This window comes from Canis lupus, chromosome 19 (genome assembly GCF_011100685.1).
Source record: "Canis lupus familiaris isolate Mischka breed German Shepherd chromosome 19, alternate assembly UU_Cfam_GSD_1.0, whole genome shotgun sequence".
NCBI lineage: Eukaryota > Metazoa > Chordata > Mammalia > Carnivora > Canidae > Canis > Canis lupus.
Genome location: NC_049240.1, coordinates 13,914,224 through 13,930,234, shown reverse-complemented (window position 1 = coordinate 13,930,234; position 16,011 = coordinate 13,914,224). Strand labels below are relative to the sequence as shown.

The 16,011-nt window shown below is 34.4% G+C and overlaps 1 protein-coding gene across 2 annotated transcripts in view; it reads left to right on the top strand.

Moving 5' to 3' along the window:
- The window catches only part of HSPA4L (heat shock protein family A (Hsp70) member 4 like), a 53,064-nt gene extending 37,445 nt beyond the window's left edge, over positions 1 to 15,619 (top strand). The window contains exons 15-20 of one of the 2 annotated variants that reach the window (XM_038564700.1): positions 1,073 to 1,210; positions 4,368 to 4,493; positions 5,012 to 5,119; positions 7,337 to 7,456; positions 11,042 to 11,203; positions 13,238 to 15,619. In XM_038564700.1, coding sequence (XP_038420628.1) covers positions 1,073 to 1,210; positions 4,368 to 4,493; positions 5,012 to 5,119; positions 7,337 to 7,456; positions 11,042 to 11,203; positions 13,238 to 13,429 — 846 coding nt within the window. In that variant the 3' untranslated portion in view covers positions 13,430 to 15,619. The remainder of the gene's footprint in view (positions 1 to 1,072; positions 1,211 to 4,367; positions 4,494 to 5,011; positions 5,120 to 7,336; positions 7,457 to 11,041; positions 11,204 to 13,237) is intronic. The other variant, XM_038564701.1, reaches the window with a different exon arrangement.
- The last annotated feature ends 392 nt before the right edge of the window (positions 15,620 to 16,011 follow it).

Genomic DNA, 16,011 nt, shown 5'->3' with positions numbered 1-16,011 from the left:
TAACCAGAATAAATACAATTCAGGGAATTATAGAGGATTTTTAAAAAGAATGAACCCTAACAATATAAGTAAAATTATCTCCTTGGTAGGAAAAAAAATGCATTTTTCAGTAATTTTTTGTCTATTCAAAAACAATGTAATCCCAGAAAAATAGGAAATGGAATAAGCTAAGTGAAGAAAACTTAAATTGACAGTAAATTTTTTTCTTTCATCTCAAAATTAAGCATTTTGCTGCATATCATAAAATATTTTCCTTTGTGCAAAATATTTTTGAAAGTAAAACTTTAAAGGATAACTCTTTCATTGAAAGTCATTACTTTATTGAGACAGTCCTTGCCAATAAAAGGGAGAGACCCTAACCCAATGACCTAGATGCTCTAAATACCATCTTCAACAGGTTTTTCTAACCTGAACAGAATTGAATCTATATTGGTTAGAAGTACAGATTTTCTTCAGAGGTTATAAAGATTCAGTTTCAAATCCTAGGCTCTCCAATAACTTAAAAATTGAAATTATTTTTCAATTAAGTCTTTTTCTGGATTTTTAATTTTATTTGATATTTTTGGCTTTAATTGTTTAACAGCTTGAAATACAGTTTACACACCATATAGTCCACCAATTTTAAGTGTACAATTCAATGGTTTTTAATACAGAGTTTTGCAACTATTATTACAATAATTTTTATAGCGTTTCACCACCCAGGAACTGCCCAGCTGTTTTCCAGGATGGTTTCAACATTTTATAATCTTGTCAGCAATTTATAAGGGTTCCAGTTTCTCCATATCCTTACCAACTCTTGTTATTTTCCTTTTTTTTTTTTTCGTTATTGTTGTCCCTAATGGGTTGGAAGTGGCATCTCATTGTGGCTTTAATTTGCATTTCCATCTCAGTAGTTTTTATATTAAAAGATTTAGTGTACACAGAGTATAAAATACTACCCGTATTAAAGTAGTATTATGTAAAATAGATGGTAATAGTTTTGATTTTACTTTTTTGTTTCATCTGAAATCACTTAAATCTATTTTCAAACTGGCTTTAGAAATTTGTACTTCTCTTGCATTTCTCTTTGCAGTCAGCTCCCTCAGACAAACAAGATCGATTAAACCAGACCATTAAAAAAGGAAAAGTCAAGAGTATTGATCTGCCTATTCAGAGCAGCCTGTGTAGACAGTTGGGCCAAGATCTTCTCAACAGCTACATTGAAAATGAGGTATGTAAATCTCAGGTGATGTTGAAATAAGTGGTAGTGTATTCTGAAATTTTTGTAGAAGTCAATGATTATTCACCACTACCACCCCCACCCCCACCCCCACCGCCACCAATTTTGGGAACTAGTCCATAACTTAAGGAATTATTAAATAAATAATTGAACTACTTTATTTTGGACAAAATACTGAGCTATATTAATGTCATGTACAGTGTAGCTTTTATCAGAGCTATGTGAAAAAACATGCGTTTTCTCCACTATAAAGAAAGACCATTCTAATACTGTTGATTCTTACCCCCTTGTTACTCTGACTTTAGCACTAACACCCAACACAGTCTAAGGGGAAGTGTTAACAGCTCCCCTCTTCTAATGTGTTGTTCTTAAAGATAAGGCTCTATTCAAAATGTTTGTCTGACTTACGTTTAGTACTTCTTAAGATCTGTTGTCATTCTTGAAATTTTCTTTATGTGTCTATGTGTTTAATTTTACAGTCTCTTAAAGAGTTTTGTTGCTTGACTAGCAGTTGTGTAAAAAGTAATTTTATTTTTGAAAGTTTTATTTAAGCAGTGGTTATTTTTACAGGCTTGGCTGTCGTTAAAGGAGGTCAATTTTCTTTGAAGTTCCCCATATTCTCCCATCAGTGTGCATTATTCTTGGAATTCTTCAAGAGATTTTGACTTTACAGTTTTTTGTCTATTTATTAACTAATAAAATGCATTGCTGCATTTTAGGTAAAGCAAGCACTCCTGAAGACCTGAGTAATTCAGAATTTGTTTTGAGACTAATTTCCCCAAATTTGCCAAAATAAATTGTAGACAAGCGCTGCTATGGCAAACTTTGTGTATAAAATCTTTCTTAAGGTTTTAAATGTCTCACTATTTTAGATTCCAAATGTCAGTGCACTGTAGTCTTCTGTTTAAAACATTATGTTTCTGTTAAAGTGAAAATTTTGGGTATTACAATCCTCAGATTCTTTATTTCTTTGCTTTAATTATAACAATAATCATATTTTACAATCCTCAGATTTTTTCTTTGCTTTAATTATAACAATAATCATATTTTCTAGCCTCTTTACATGAGACTTTGAGGTCTCATTTAATCCTCAAAACAAACCTGTGAGGTATAAGTACTGTTAGAGGTTTATGTTTTACAGATGAGGAAACAGGAACAGGTGGACTAAATCATCCATGACCAGAGAGTACCTTTGAGTTGGATCTGGGTAGTCTGTTTCAAAGCTCAAGATCACAACCACTGTATTATATCTTCTCCCAGAGCTAATATTTATTCGGGATGAGTTATGTGCTAGCCACAATACTAAAATTTTATGTGAAATATGTCCATCTTACTAACATCCCTAAGAGGTAGCTAGTTGTATTCTGTTTTAGGATAAGAAAACTGAGGCTTAGAGGTTCAGTGACCTTCCTGTGATCTCAAAACTAGTAAATGGGGAGCCAGGGAATTAATCCTGGTATGTACAATGACATGGTCTATGTGGGGTTTTCAAAATTGAGATACAATTCACGTAACATACAGTTCACCCATTTAAAGTGTACAGTTCAGTGCCTTTGTAATATTACACATTACTAATGTTTAAAACTAATAAAATGTATATAACCTGAAATTTACTATTTCATTGAAGTGTACAACAATTCAGCGGCATTATTAAATTCACAATTTTGTGCAATTGTCACCACTGCCTATTTCCAAAACTTTTTCATAACCCCAGAGAGTCTTTCATCATTAATAACTTACTATTCTTCCCTTCCCCCACCCCCCAATAAACTCTGGTCACTTTCTGTCTCTGTGGATTTGTCTATTCTAGATAAATCATATGAATGTAATCATAAAATATTTGTCCTTTGTTATCTGGTTTTGTACACTTAGCATCATATCTTCAAAGTTCATGTGTATTGTAACATGTATCAGAACTCTATACCTTTTTATAATAGAATAATATTGCACTGGATATATACATTTTATTTAACCATTCGTTTTTTACCTTTTGGCAATTGTGAATAATGCTTTAGTGAGCATTAGCATACAAATAGCTGTTTTGAGTTCCTTTGATTATATACCTAGAAGTGAAATTGCCGGTCATATTGTAATTCTTTGTGTAGCTTTTTGAGGAACCAACAAATTGTTTTACATAACAGCTATAGCATTTTACATTCCCAATTAGCAATGTTTCAAGGGTTAAAAATTCTTCACATCCTCACTAACACTGTCCATTTCTTATAATCCATGTCTGATTATAGTCATTCTAGTAGGTATGAAGGAGTTTGGGTTTGCATTTCCCTAATGCATATTTATTTTTTTTTAAACTGAGGTCTAGTTGATACACGATGTTACTTTAGTTTCAGATACACAACATAGCGATAAACCAGTCTGTATATACATCATGGTATGCTCACAAGTGTGGCTCTCCTCTCTCACTATGCACTGTTATCATACCATTGACTGTATTCCCTATGCTGTACCTTTTATCCCCATGACTTATTCATTCCATAACTTTAAGCCTGTATCTCCAGTTTCTCCACTCCTTTTCACCTATTTTGCCTATCCGCCCACCCATCTCCCCTCTGGCAACCATCACTTCTATTTATGGGCCTATCTTTGCTCTTTGTTTATTCATTTGTTTTGTTTTATAGATCACATATAAGTGAAATCATATGGTATTTGTTTCTGTCTAACTTGTTTCACTTAGCATAGGTCCATTTATACTGTTGCAATTAGCAAGATTTCATCCTTTATAATGACTAATACTCCATTACCCACACACGGCCCACATCCTCTTTATCCATTCATCTATCAGTGGATACTTGGATTGTATCTGTTTCTTGGCTATTGTAAATCATGCTGCAATAAACATGGGGGTGAATACATATAATTATTTTTGTTTTCTTTGGAAAAATACCCAATAGTGGAATTATTAGATCCACCTCCATACTGTTTTCCACAGTGGCTGCACCAATTTACATTCCCACCAACACTGCATGAGGGGTTTTCTCCATACCTTCACCAACACTTGTTATTTCTTGTCTTCTTGATTCTAGCCATTCTTACAGTTATAAGGTGATATCTCATTGTGGTTTTGATATGCATTTCCCTGATGACTCTCCTGCATAGTCTTAATAGCAACTAATCTAAACATTTTGAATAGGGGAAGATGATAATGCAAGATAAATTAGAGAAAGAAAGAAATGATGCTAAGAATGCTGTTGAAGAATATGTATATGATTTTAGAGACAAGCTGGGCACAGTCTATGAAAAATTCATCACTCAAGAAGTAAGTCTAAATTTTATAATTTTTTATTAGAACTATTTGAGGGGCACCTGGGTGGTTCAGTCAGTTAAGCATCTGACCCTTGATTTTGGCTCAGGTCATGATCTCATGGGCTCCATGCTCAATAGGGAGTCTGCTTCTGTCTGTCTCCCTCTGCCCCTCCCTCCCCTCTCTCTCCTTCTGCCCCCTCCCAGTCCACTCTCTCTTGTTTGAAATATTGAAAATATTGAAAAAACATTGAATATTGAAAAAACGACTGAAAAAATCTTGTTTGACAATGTTAATACAAATTATGTAAATAAACATACCAAATGTGTTACTGTTGCCAATCTCCTTGAGCCATTTTAGGAATGGTTCTTAGTTATTTCTCTTAATTGTAGAACTATGGTAAAAAACATGTTTATGAATACAAAGCCAGAAAATCTGAAATTTACTCTTTTATACTTGAAAAACATTCCTTTGATAACTTTTATTTCTAAGGAGAGCATTTTTCAGTCAGTGTCTCTTAAATGTATAATTAGGACTTGAATAAACTGTCTGCAATATTGGAAGACACAGAAAATTGGCTTTATGAAGAAGGAGAGGACCAACCTAAACAAATTTATGTGGATAAGCTTCAAGAACTAAAGGTAAATTCTTTAAAGTGCATGCTAGTTTTGAATAAAACATTAAATTTTCCTAAAAATCATGCTTTAAAAGCAGTCTATTTTTAATAAATATATTGCAGAATACTAAAGAAAGATATATGTAGAAAGAAGTGTTTTCTGATCTTAAAAGCATTTTTAGAGGTCAGTAATATTACATGATATTTCAATATCATGTAAATCAAATAATGTATACTCATATTTGTTAGGATTTTCAGATATGAATACGTAGCAGATGATTAGAGCGTTACTACTTTTACATTAGCCATATATTTCTGAAATGTCATTGAGAAGTGATTTGTGAACCTGATCCCTTCTTATCCATTAGAGTATACACCCTTTCTCTGCTTCTCTCCCCCTTCACTGTTAAGAGTTTGAAGAGTAATATACAGCCCTTTTGTATTTTCACATTGCAACTGTAATGGATAGCTGACCAGTGAAGAAATTCAAAAATAGTTTTCCTGCTCTTAAATATCCTTCCACAAAGAAATAGATCTGGCCACCAAGTCTCCTTTTCTAGGTCAATGGAATGATTTTTTAAAAGGACCATTATTACTCTTTTCTTTCTGCTTGTCTACTCTACCTTGAAAAAAATACTTCTAAGTTCAGATTACAAGGATGATAGGAAATTTCTTTTCTTCTTAATGTAGATAGATCATAGCAATACTTTAATGTTCACATGAATTACCAGGAGCTCTTGCTGAAATGCAGACTAGGATTCAATATATATATCTGAAGGTGGTGGGCCCATTATTCTGCATTTTTAACAAGCCTCCAAGAAATTCTGATGCTGCTGGTCCTTGAGCCATTCTGACTAGCAAGGGAAAAACAGATGACATTGATAATGATTCCTAGACTATGGAAAAAGGCAGCTCTTTAGGACTTGGGGGAGGCAGGGAATGTAAGAAAAGTTACTTACAAGCAAAAGTGTTAATATCTTGCAAAGATTAAAATTGCCTTTATGCCAGTAAATTACTTCCAAATGGAATAATTAGAAAGCAACTAGAAAACCTAAGCTTATGATAGCGAAACTAGGTTTTATCACATTTTATCTTGGAGGTGGTGTTACTCCCCATGTCCCTAAGAGAATGTATATATTTTGGGCATTAGGAGCAGCCAGGTAGCTGGGGTCAGTAGAAATAACTGAAAAGCCCAGCAGCTCTTCGGATTATTTCACCCCAAATATATAAGTAACCACAGAAGTGAATGTTACAGAAGTTTCCACAGGCTTTTGTGTTGTGGTTGTTGTTGGCTGTTAAAAAATACAGTCCTTGGTCCTCTTTCAAAAACATTTACAATAAGGAGTGCCTAGGTGGCTCAGTCAGTTAAGCATCTGCCTTTGGCTCAGGTCATAATCCCAAGGGTCTAGGGTCAAATCTCGTATAGAGCTCCCTGCTTTTCCCTCTCCCGCTGCCATTCCGCCTGCTTTTGCTGTCTATCAAATAAATATAATATTTAAAATACATATAATATAATAAAAATATGATGTAAATAAACTAAATGCAATTTGGTATCCTGGAACAGAAAATTATGAAGTCCACATGAGGTCTGGAGTTCAGTTAATAGTACTGTGTCAGTGTTGATTTCTTAGTTTTGACAAGTGTATGTAATAAGATGTTAACATTAGAGGATAGCAATGAGAGGGGTACTTGATGCTCAATTATTTCCTTTATAACTTATCTGAAAATCTAAAATTCTAAAATAAGCTGATTTTTTTTAATGATAAAGAATATAAAATAGGTATTCATTGTTCTAATGCATCCCCTCCTCAAAGTTACAGAAGCTGCATATCCAGAAATCCCAGTAATCATGTTGTTTACAGAGTTATACACAGAAATATTTGAAACCAAGTTTCAAACATGAATTCTGTACCAAATTGTCCTTATGGTCTTATTTAATAATTCTGTAAATTTTTAACACCTAACTTTGAAGAAATTAAAAGTGTTGCCTTTGTGTTTGAGAGGAATCAAGAAATAGTCTTAATAAATGAGAGATACAAATCATTAGTTAGGCATCTCAGGATTGCATAAGGAAATAACTACTGGAATTTACTTTCATGTAAGGAAACAGAGGAGAGGCATATTTTTATCTGGCCAGCTTTCTTTCCTATTCATCATCATGTAAAGGTCCAATAAAAGTTGTCTTCTGTTAAAAGTTGTTTTCTGTTAATAACCTTTTTCTTTTAAAAAAATTTCATAACAGAAATATGGCCAGCCTATTCAGATGAGGTACATGGAACATGAAGAGAGACCAAAAGCTTTAAACGACTTGGGAAAAAAGATTCAGCTTGTTATGAAAGTGATAGAAGCATACAGAAACAAGGTACGGAAGACACAAGGCCCACTGCTGCTGATGGCATGTGTATAGTTACATGGTAGAGCTGGGTCAGTGTGCAAATTCTCAGCTCATAGTAGTTGTGCCACCAAATTCCAGAAACCTTGTGTACCAAACTTAAAACTTTTTTTATTGGAAGGGCGCCTGGGTGGCTCAATCATTTGAGTGTCTGACTCTTGATTTCACCTCAGGTCATGGTCTTAGGGTCCTGGAATCGAGCCCTGTGCTGGGCTCCATGCTGAACTTGGTGCCTGCTTGGGATCCTCTGGCTTATGGGCACGTGCTCTTTCTCTCTCAAAAAAACCTGTATTTTTTTTTTTTTATTGGAAAATCATTGTTAAAGGGTACTTCCTTAAAATACACAGTTATGTGAATTTAATATCTTAAAATTCCTTAAAATCACACTTTCATCCAGTGACTAAATCCATTTTTTTCTTAGGGATTTCATTATTGACACAGTGAAAAAAGTTTTCTTGGACTTTGTATTATCACAGGCCTCCTTTGAGACAGGACTCTGTTAGGCTTTATTTTGTTCTTTGGCCTCTTTTGCTTTTGGTTGCTCTTTGTTCTCCAGTCCAGTGGACACTTGTAATCTCCTGTACCCTATATTCTCTCATATATACAAACTAAAATCTATACCCTTAACTTTTTCACTGTTTTTTTTTTTTTAATTTTATTTATTTATGATAGTCACACAGAGAGAGAGAGAGAGAGAGAGGCAGAGACACAGGCAGAGGGAGAAGCAGGCTCCATGCACCGGGAGCCTGACGTGGGATTCGATCCCGGGTCTCCAGGATCGCGCCCTGGGCCAAAGGCAGGCGCCAAACCGCTGCGCCACCCAGGGATCCCTTTTTCACTGTTTTTAAGCCTCAAATATTTATATAAATGATCTCTCCTTTTGGACATAACAGTAAGATTTGACAAAATTAAGCTTACCATTTTTTCCCTCTAAACCTGAGAGAGTAGCAGACTTTTTCTTTAAATGAACAAATAGTAAATATTTTAGGCTTTACAGGCTCCATGCAGAGTCGGCCTGAGATTCTCTCTCTCCCCCTTCCCTTATAAATAAATAAAACCTTAAAAAAAAAAAAAAAAAAAAAAAAACAGGTAGCTAGTTGGATTTGGCCTGCAGGACAAGTTTGCTGACCCTTACTTTAAATATTCACTATAATTTCCCCAGTTTTTACCACTGGTGTTAAAATCAGTAAACAGGAGAGGCTAACACCAGATTCAGGCAGGTTATCTTCATAATAACATAAACTGTTTATAGGGCAGCCCGGGTGGCTCAGCAGTTAAGCATCTGCCTTTGGCCCGGGGCGTGATCCTGGAGTCCCGGGATCGAGTCCGGCATCGGGCTCCCTGCATGGAGCCTGCTTCTCCCTCTGCCTGTGCCTCTGCCTCTCTCTCTCTCTCTCTGTGTCTCTCATGAATAAATAAAATCTTTAAAAAAAAATTTAAAAACTGTTTATAAAACAGTGAATATAAACACATTTCATGGATTATCTCACTTTATTCTCACAAGGATATAAGAAAACTGCAGTGCTTAAGAAACTTGTCAAGGATTATACTGGTTGTAAATGATGGAATTCGGATTAAAACCTGAACAGTGTGAAGTTAACATATAGACTCCTAACTGCTATACTACTTTTTGCTACACAATGTGGAAAGAGGTTACTTATTTTACAAATAGATTTTGAATTTTGTAAAGATCATAATCCAGCCAACTGAAAAGAATCCAGGTACTGACTGTGAATATGCCCGCTACTGTCAGTGTCCAAATTGTCCATACAGGTACAAAGAGAGAATATAAGGATAATGGAAAGGTAAGAAGGAAGCAGACAAATGAAAACAAGAATATTTGAAATCTGGCATTAGAGATCCACATGCAATTACATGGCCCCGTTCCCCAGATTTTAGTAGTCTTCGAGTGTGCGGATTTTAGATACCCAAAGCAAGACAAGACTTCAATTATATTCAAAGATTTTGAGTTCTTCTTATGTGCCAGGCTGTCATCAGTTCAAGGTGCTCGAACTACAAGCATCAAAGAAGACATTGAACCCATTTCTAATATGCTTCAATAGGGAAAGGTAGGCAGTAAATAAGTTAAAGTAGTCAGATAGAAAAAATAAAAATAAATATAGTAGTCAGATAGAAAGGGCTATTGAAAAAGTCAATCACCAAATGTGGAGGAGATTTGTCAGAAGGGCAGACTAATAAGATGATATACTGTGAGGAAAGAATTAAGGAGGTGAGGGCTCAAGACAACCTAAGTATAAAAGAAAAGGGAAAGTGGTTACAAAACCTCTAGGGGAGAATGTGTTGGAGGAACAGTAAGGAGGCAAGAGTGGCTTAAAACAATGGAAACGGGATTAGCAGTTGCCATATCGTAAAGGGCCTAGTGCCTACTAGGCTGTTGTAGAAGTTTGGCTTTGAGATATCCATTGGAGGTTTTTGACCATAGAACTGATATAATTTGGGGCAGCCTGGGTGGCTCAGCGGTTTAGCGCTGCCTTCAGTCCAGGGCCTGATCCTGGAGACCCGGGTTTGAGTTCCACGTTGGGTTCCCTGCATGGAGCCTGCTTCTCCCTCTGCCTGTGTCTCTGTCTCTCATGAATAAATAAATAAAATCTTAAAAAAAAAAAAAAAAAGAACTGATATAATTTGACTTTTTTAAAGGATACAGAAACACATTAATTGGGATATTAGAATAATAAATGATAGAAGCTTGAACCTTGGATATTGAAGGGGTCAGATATTTGCTCATATTTTAAAGGCAGACCTAGTAAGATCTGGTGACAGATTTTTATGTAAATGTGACCAAGGAGTCAAAAATGACTAGAGATATGGCCTGGGAGGATAAAATCAGCCATTTACTAATATGGGGGGAACTGAGAAGAGTAGGTGGGGGTATGATCAGGACTTTGAAACGTAGGTGGTCATTTCAGTCTTTAGAAATAGAAATTCAAATTGAAAGATGGATATAGAGTTTGGAGTTAAGGGAAGAGGTTCAGGCTACTTTTTTTGAAAGCAGGCATATAAAAGGATGAATGAGAAGGAATTTAAGATGTGATCCATGAAGTAGGAGGGGATTCAAGAAAATGTGGAGACCCAGAAACTGAGTTCAAGATCAAGTATGCGTATATGTAATCATACAAGCAGAAGGAAGCATATGGGATTAAGCTTTGCAGTTTTAAAACACCGCATTCTCTGTAATTCTCCTTAACGTTCTGCTGTATATTGGGAATTTTCTGTCTAGCTTGCAGTATGCCTTCTTCCCTTATTTCTCTCTATTTTCTAACAAATTCAATTCCATGCAGCTTTTTTCTTGGCTAAGAACTGTTCTCCTGAATATTGTCCACTAGGCATTTCTTGGCAAACCTGACTTCTTCAGAAAACCTTTCTTTTTAAAAATCGAGAACTGATTTTTTTCTTTCTCCCAGTCTTCAATTCTATGCAATTTGTATGTGGCTTATTTCCGTGGGTACGTGTGAGGCATGCATTCAGTAAGAATCTAAATCTCTTAAAAGGAAATTATTAATTGATGCTTACTGAAATAAATCTGTTACTTAATAGGATGAAAGATACGATCATCTGGATCCTGCTGATGTGGAAAAAGTTGAAAAATACATTAGTGAAGCCATGAGTTGGCTGAACAGTAAGATGAATGCACAGAACAAACTAAGTCTCACTCAAGATCCTGTGGTGAAAGTTTCAGAAATAGTTGCAAAGTCAAAGGTAAGTAACTTATAAAATTCTGCTTAATGTGTTCAAGCATTAAATATTTTTAATGGGAGCCATACTTTGGGAAATATTCAACTTTCAAAAAAACTCACAGAAACAAATTTAAGGCTAATTTTTAATTTTGCAAAAAAAAAAAAAAAAAAAGATTCTAGGTAGGACATCCTGTTCCTTGATTTAGTCACATACACAAGGCTGGTTTTTTACGTTTTAAGTGTCATATGGAATGAAATAAAGCAATATGACAATTTCTTACTGCTAAATATGTCAGACTTCTAGACTAGATAAGACTTCTAAGTCTCTGTTGTAAAACTTTGTAGATGTTTGACATTATTTGAAAACTGTAAAATTCTGTGGTAAAGTTATTTCTGAGATAAACTTCCCAGTCTAAAGATTATCATAGAAAAAAAACACCATGAAAAATATGGAGACGAACAATAATAAAGATCAGCATCTAAGTAGAAAAATGAATAAAGACATTGGATAAGCAATGGACAAAAGAAGGTATACATGTCCTATAAATACATGAAAAGGTGTTCATCCTCCTCAGGTTCTTCTCACCCATTTTTTTTTTTTCATCTGATTCATGGTTATGTGTTTACATTGTCTTTGTCCTAAGTTGTCAAGGGTGGGAAGAAATGGATGCTCTCCCTGAGCAACTTAGTTGAATTTGTTATATTTTGTGTCTGTATATGTATAGAAATTTAAAGAAAGTACACAGGGCAGCCCAGGTGGCTGAGCGGTTTAGCGCCCCCTTCAGCCCAGGGCATGACCCTGGAGACCCGGGATCAAGTCCTGCATCGGGCTCCCTGCATGGGGCCTGCTTCTCCCTCTGCCTGTGTCTCTGCCTCTCTCTCTCTCTCTCTCTCATGAATAAATAAAATCTTTTAAAAAATAAATGAAGTACACATTAACCCAGAGATCACAATTCTAGGAATTCATCATAAATTGAACATTAGATAAGTATAGGCACATAAATACCCTTGCTTATTAATTAGCAAAAAATTGCAATAAACAAATAACCTATCAGTAAGAAACTAGATAAATTGAAGCATCCATACAACACTTTGCAACCATTACATAATTTTAGATACAGAGATCTATTTAGATAGATGTATACAACATACTGAGTGAAAAAGGAAAGATTACAGAATCTAAATGTACAGCTCTCTCGCTGTATAAATAAATCTAGGAAGTATCTTCATAGATTTGTAGGTTTGCATGTATGTGTCTGCATGGACATATATCTAAAAGAATACTCACTAAAATGTTAATGTTAATCTAGAAGATGAAATTTCAGGTGCTTTTTTTTTTTTTTAATCTAGTTCAGTGTATTTTCAGGGTTTTGGGTTTTTTTTTTTTAATCAAATAAAAGTATTTTCCTTTTAAGAAAGTTTGGCAAAGAAGCTATAATAGTTTGTTCCTAATCAAATGAGATATAGAGTGTGGTAAGAGCAGTTTGCCACTAAAACATCCCCCCAGGATGTTAACTCCTTATCTTTCCATCCCTATGCCAATCTCTTGACACTGGTCTTGACGGATTTTAATGGTCTTTTATTTCCTTGTTAAAAAGAACTAAGCCAAGATAGAAAAAATACATTGTATTTACTTTAAATTATTAAATTGCATTCACATTCATGAATTCACATTTTCCTTCAATGTAGTTCTACAATTCCACTTATTAAAGCTGTTTTCCTGTAAATATCAATTTATAAAGTAGGTGTTTTTTGATGGCATAATTTAAAGGAATAAATTAAAAATTATTTCTGCCCAAGAAAACTGTCATTATAAGGAACCAGTTTTTAGGAAGATTAGATACAAAGTATTATTATTAAAGATTTAAGAGTTCCCTGTCGACACTAACATGCACTAACCCAGAAGTGATGCTTCATTGACGTATTTGAAGAAACTTGGTTATCTAACTGAGCTAACATAAGTTCAGGAATGTCACAGTAATGTGGAAATTTAGAAAGTTAATGGTAACCTGTTCTGTGGTATTTTTAATATAATCACTTTTCTTCATGTCTTTAGGACCTGGATAATTTTTGTAACCCCATCATTTACAAGCCCAAACCGAAAGTAGAGGTTGCTGAAGACAAAGCAAAAGCTAATAGTGAACACAATGGACCAATGGATGGACAGAGTGGGACTGAAACTAAAGCAGATACAACAAAAGACAGCTCCCAGCATACTAAATCTTCTGGAGAGATGGAAGTGGACTAAGTCTTAATTTCACCTTCACATAATTCAAACAGTGCAAGCAACCACAAGGTCCATTCTTCCTTTTACATGTGGTACACACAACATATGTTCAATTGTTCTTAACCACTTTTTGTCATTTGTTTTTTGCAGTAGTTTTGAAAAGTGTTTTATATTGAGTGCACCTCTGTTCATTTCCATTGCTGCTTATGTGAAGCTTTAGCTGAGTATAGATTTACAAGTCAGTTTTAGCTTTCCTAATACATGTTGTATCAAACATGCAAGACTGATATGTATTTGGCAACAATCTACCTTATTTAAAGCTTCTACTTGGATAAACCTCAACTCCTGTATTCAGGAGAGGATACTGTATTGCACTATTGTTGCAGAAGCATAGATTTAATTGCATCATCATTTTGAAAAACATTGAGATTGATGTGGTTTAAAGCCACTGAGGCACTGACTTTTTTCTAGTTATTGTAGTTATAATTTAAATATTAAAACAGATAATCTCATTGGTGTGCCATGAGAACTTCAAAGTGTTGTCATCACATAAATGAACTAAATCACATGTTAAAAAAGGGAAAACACAATTTTTATGTTACGGTGACACCAGCAGTTTGCATCTTTTATTAGAATGTGGATTGATGTTTTCTCAGAGTAATTCAGTGTCATTTTCACTTGAAACTTCTGATCTACTTGTCCTGAAGACCAGCTGCTGCTAAAGTAATACTAGCCTAAAGATAAGAAGCATTTTTGATGAGAATACCCTCATGTTAAGGGGGAAATGCTGTTGACCTACTCCGACACGCATCTGTGATGTTGATAGCCTTGTTTCAATTTCAATAGTTGTTTTGGTTTTCTTAATTGATTTTGTTAATATCTTAACACAGGGTAGGGAGAAATGGCACAATGTGTATCGCATTATATACATTTATCACTGATTTACTTAATGTTAAGAAATAGGTAAACACTATTAAATACGCGGTAATACTTGAAAAGAAGTACTTATACCGTAAGTCTTAGGAAATAATGCTTGTAATAAACTTAACTATGTTACATATCAACAGGCAAAATATAGAATGTTACATAAGTGTAATATGATATGATGTGATTAAATTATAGTTCCTGCTGTTACATCACCTGTTCAGATCTTGGCTCCAGTTTTGGTGGTGCTTATATATATTTTATGGGACAAGGGACTGTGAAATTAAGATATTTTAAGGACTTAGTCTGTGCTTCATCACCAGATTTGTTCACATTGTTCAGTTCAGAGGCTTGGAACTATTTAAATAAGGGAGCAGACTGAAATGACTTTCCAAACCTACAAGAAGCATAGATAATGCCATGGGCACTTGTGTTCCATGCCAATCAACTAGATTAAACCTAAGTTAAAATTTTGAAAGGCTCACTTTTCCCCAAAGCTAAACCTTTATATTAAGAACAATTACTATTGACTTTTCTTAAGTAGTAAAAATTGAGAGTTGAGTATCTTTAGGGATAGTCATTATTTCTCACAAATAGTTCTCTTAAGAGAGATTTTGTTTCTACAATGTAGTCTGCACTGAAAGGGGAGAATATGGAGCGGTGCATTTGCAGGGATTTTTATTCATCCCTTTTGAGGGAGATGTCCGTTTTTTGGATTAAAAAATCCTATAGACCCAATATATTTTTAATGTCTTCTCATCTTTAAATTTAACCTTGTCTGAATACTCTAAAAGTGAACTAATCATATCCATTAGTAATGAAGTACTTTTTGTTTTCTTTGAAGCATCAGTTACTTTCCTTCAAAAGGTGAACAAAAAGGTTCATTTCAGGAAGTGCATCAAAGTTAGGAATATTTCAATACTACACATTGGGAGTTTATAGCTTTTTTTGAAGTTAACAAGAAAATCTCCACCCACTTCGTTAGGAGCTATATAGTTCCAAAACTTATTGTGAACAAATGAGGAAATAACCCTTTCTGCATCTGAATTGTCTAATTATGCCTGACATATTCTGTTCCTTCTCTTTAGTTTATATAGTTCTATGTTTTAGTCAGATATATAACATTCCAGTTTTTGCAGTTATAGAGCATTTTACTTAAGTACATCCAAAGATAGTATGTATACTTTCCCTACTTATTCAGCTAAAATGATATTTTCAAAAGCCCTTTAACCTTATGATGTGGTTATTTATTGAATATGTTAATAAAGGAAAATTCATTCTCCTTAATACAGTTTTGGGTAGAAGATATGGTTCAGTTTAATTTTGATCTGCACTGAAATCTATGCAAGACTAGATAAGAAAACTTTTCTTCAAAATAAAAAGCCCACTATTTTAGAAGTTATTTTACAAGACAGAAAATTAGAATGTTTTAAGATCAAATATGAACCGAATATATAAAAAATATCTAAGATGATTACTACACTTTGGAAAAATAGAAATTACTTGATTTCAGAATCCAACTCCTGATACCCATACTGTGATTATAAAAAAAAAGATTGCTAAATAAGTTTGTGATGCTTCAGGTCCTTAGCAACATACAGAATTCTTACGTTTTAAAACAAAGAATTGGGCTTTTGGAATAAACAGATAATCTTAGTTTAAGAGTATAATTTAACTAG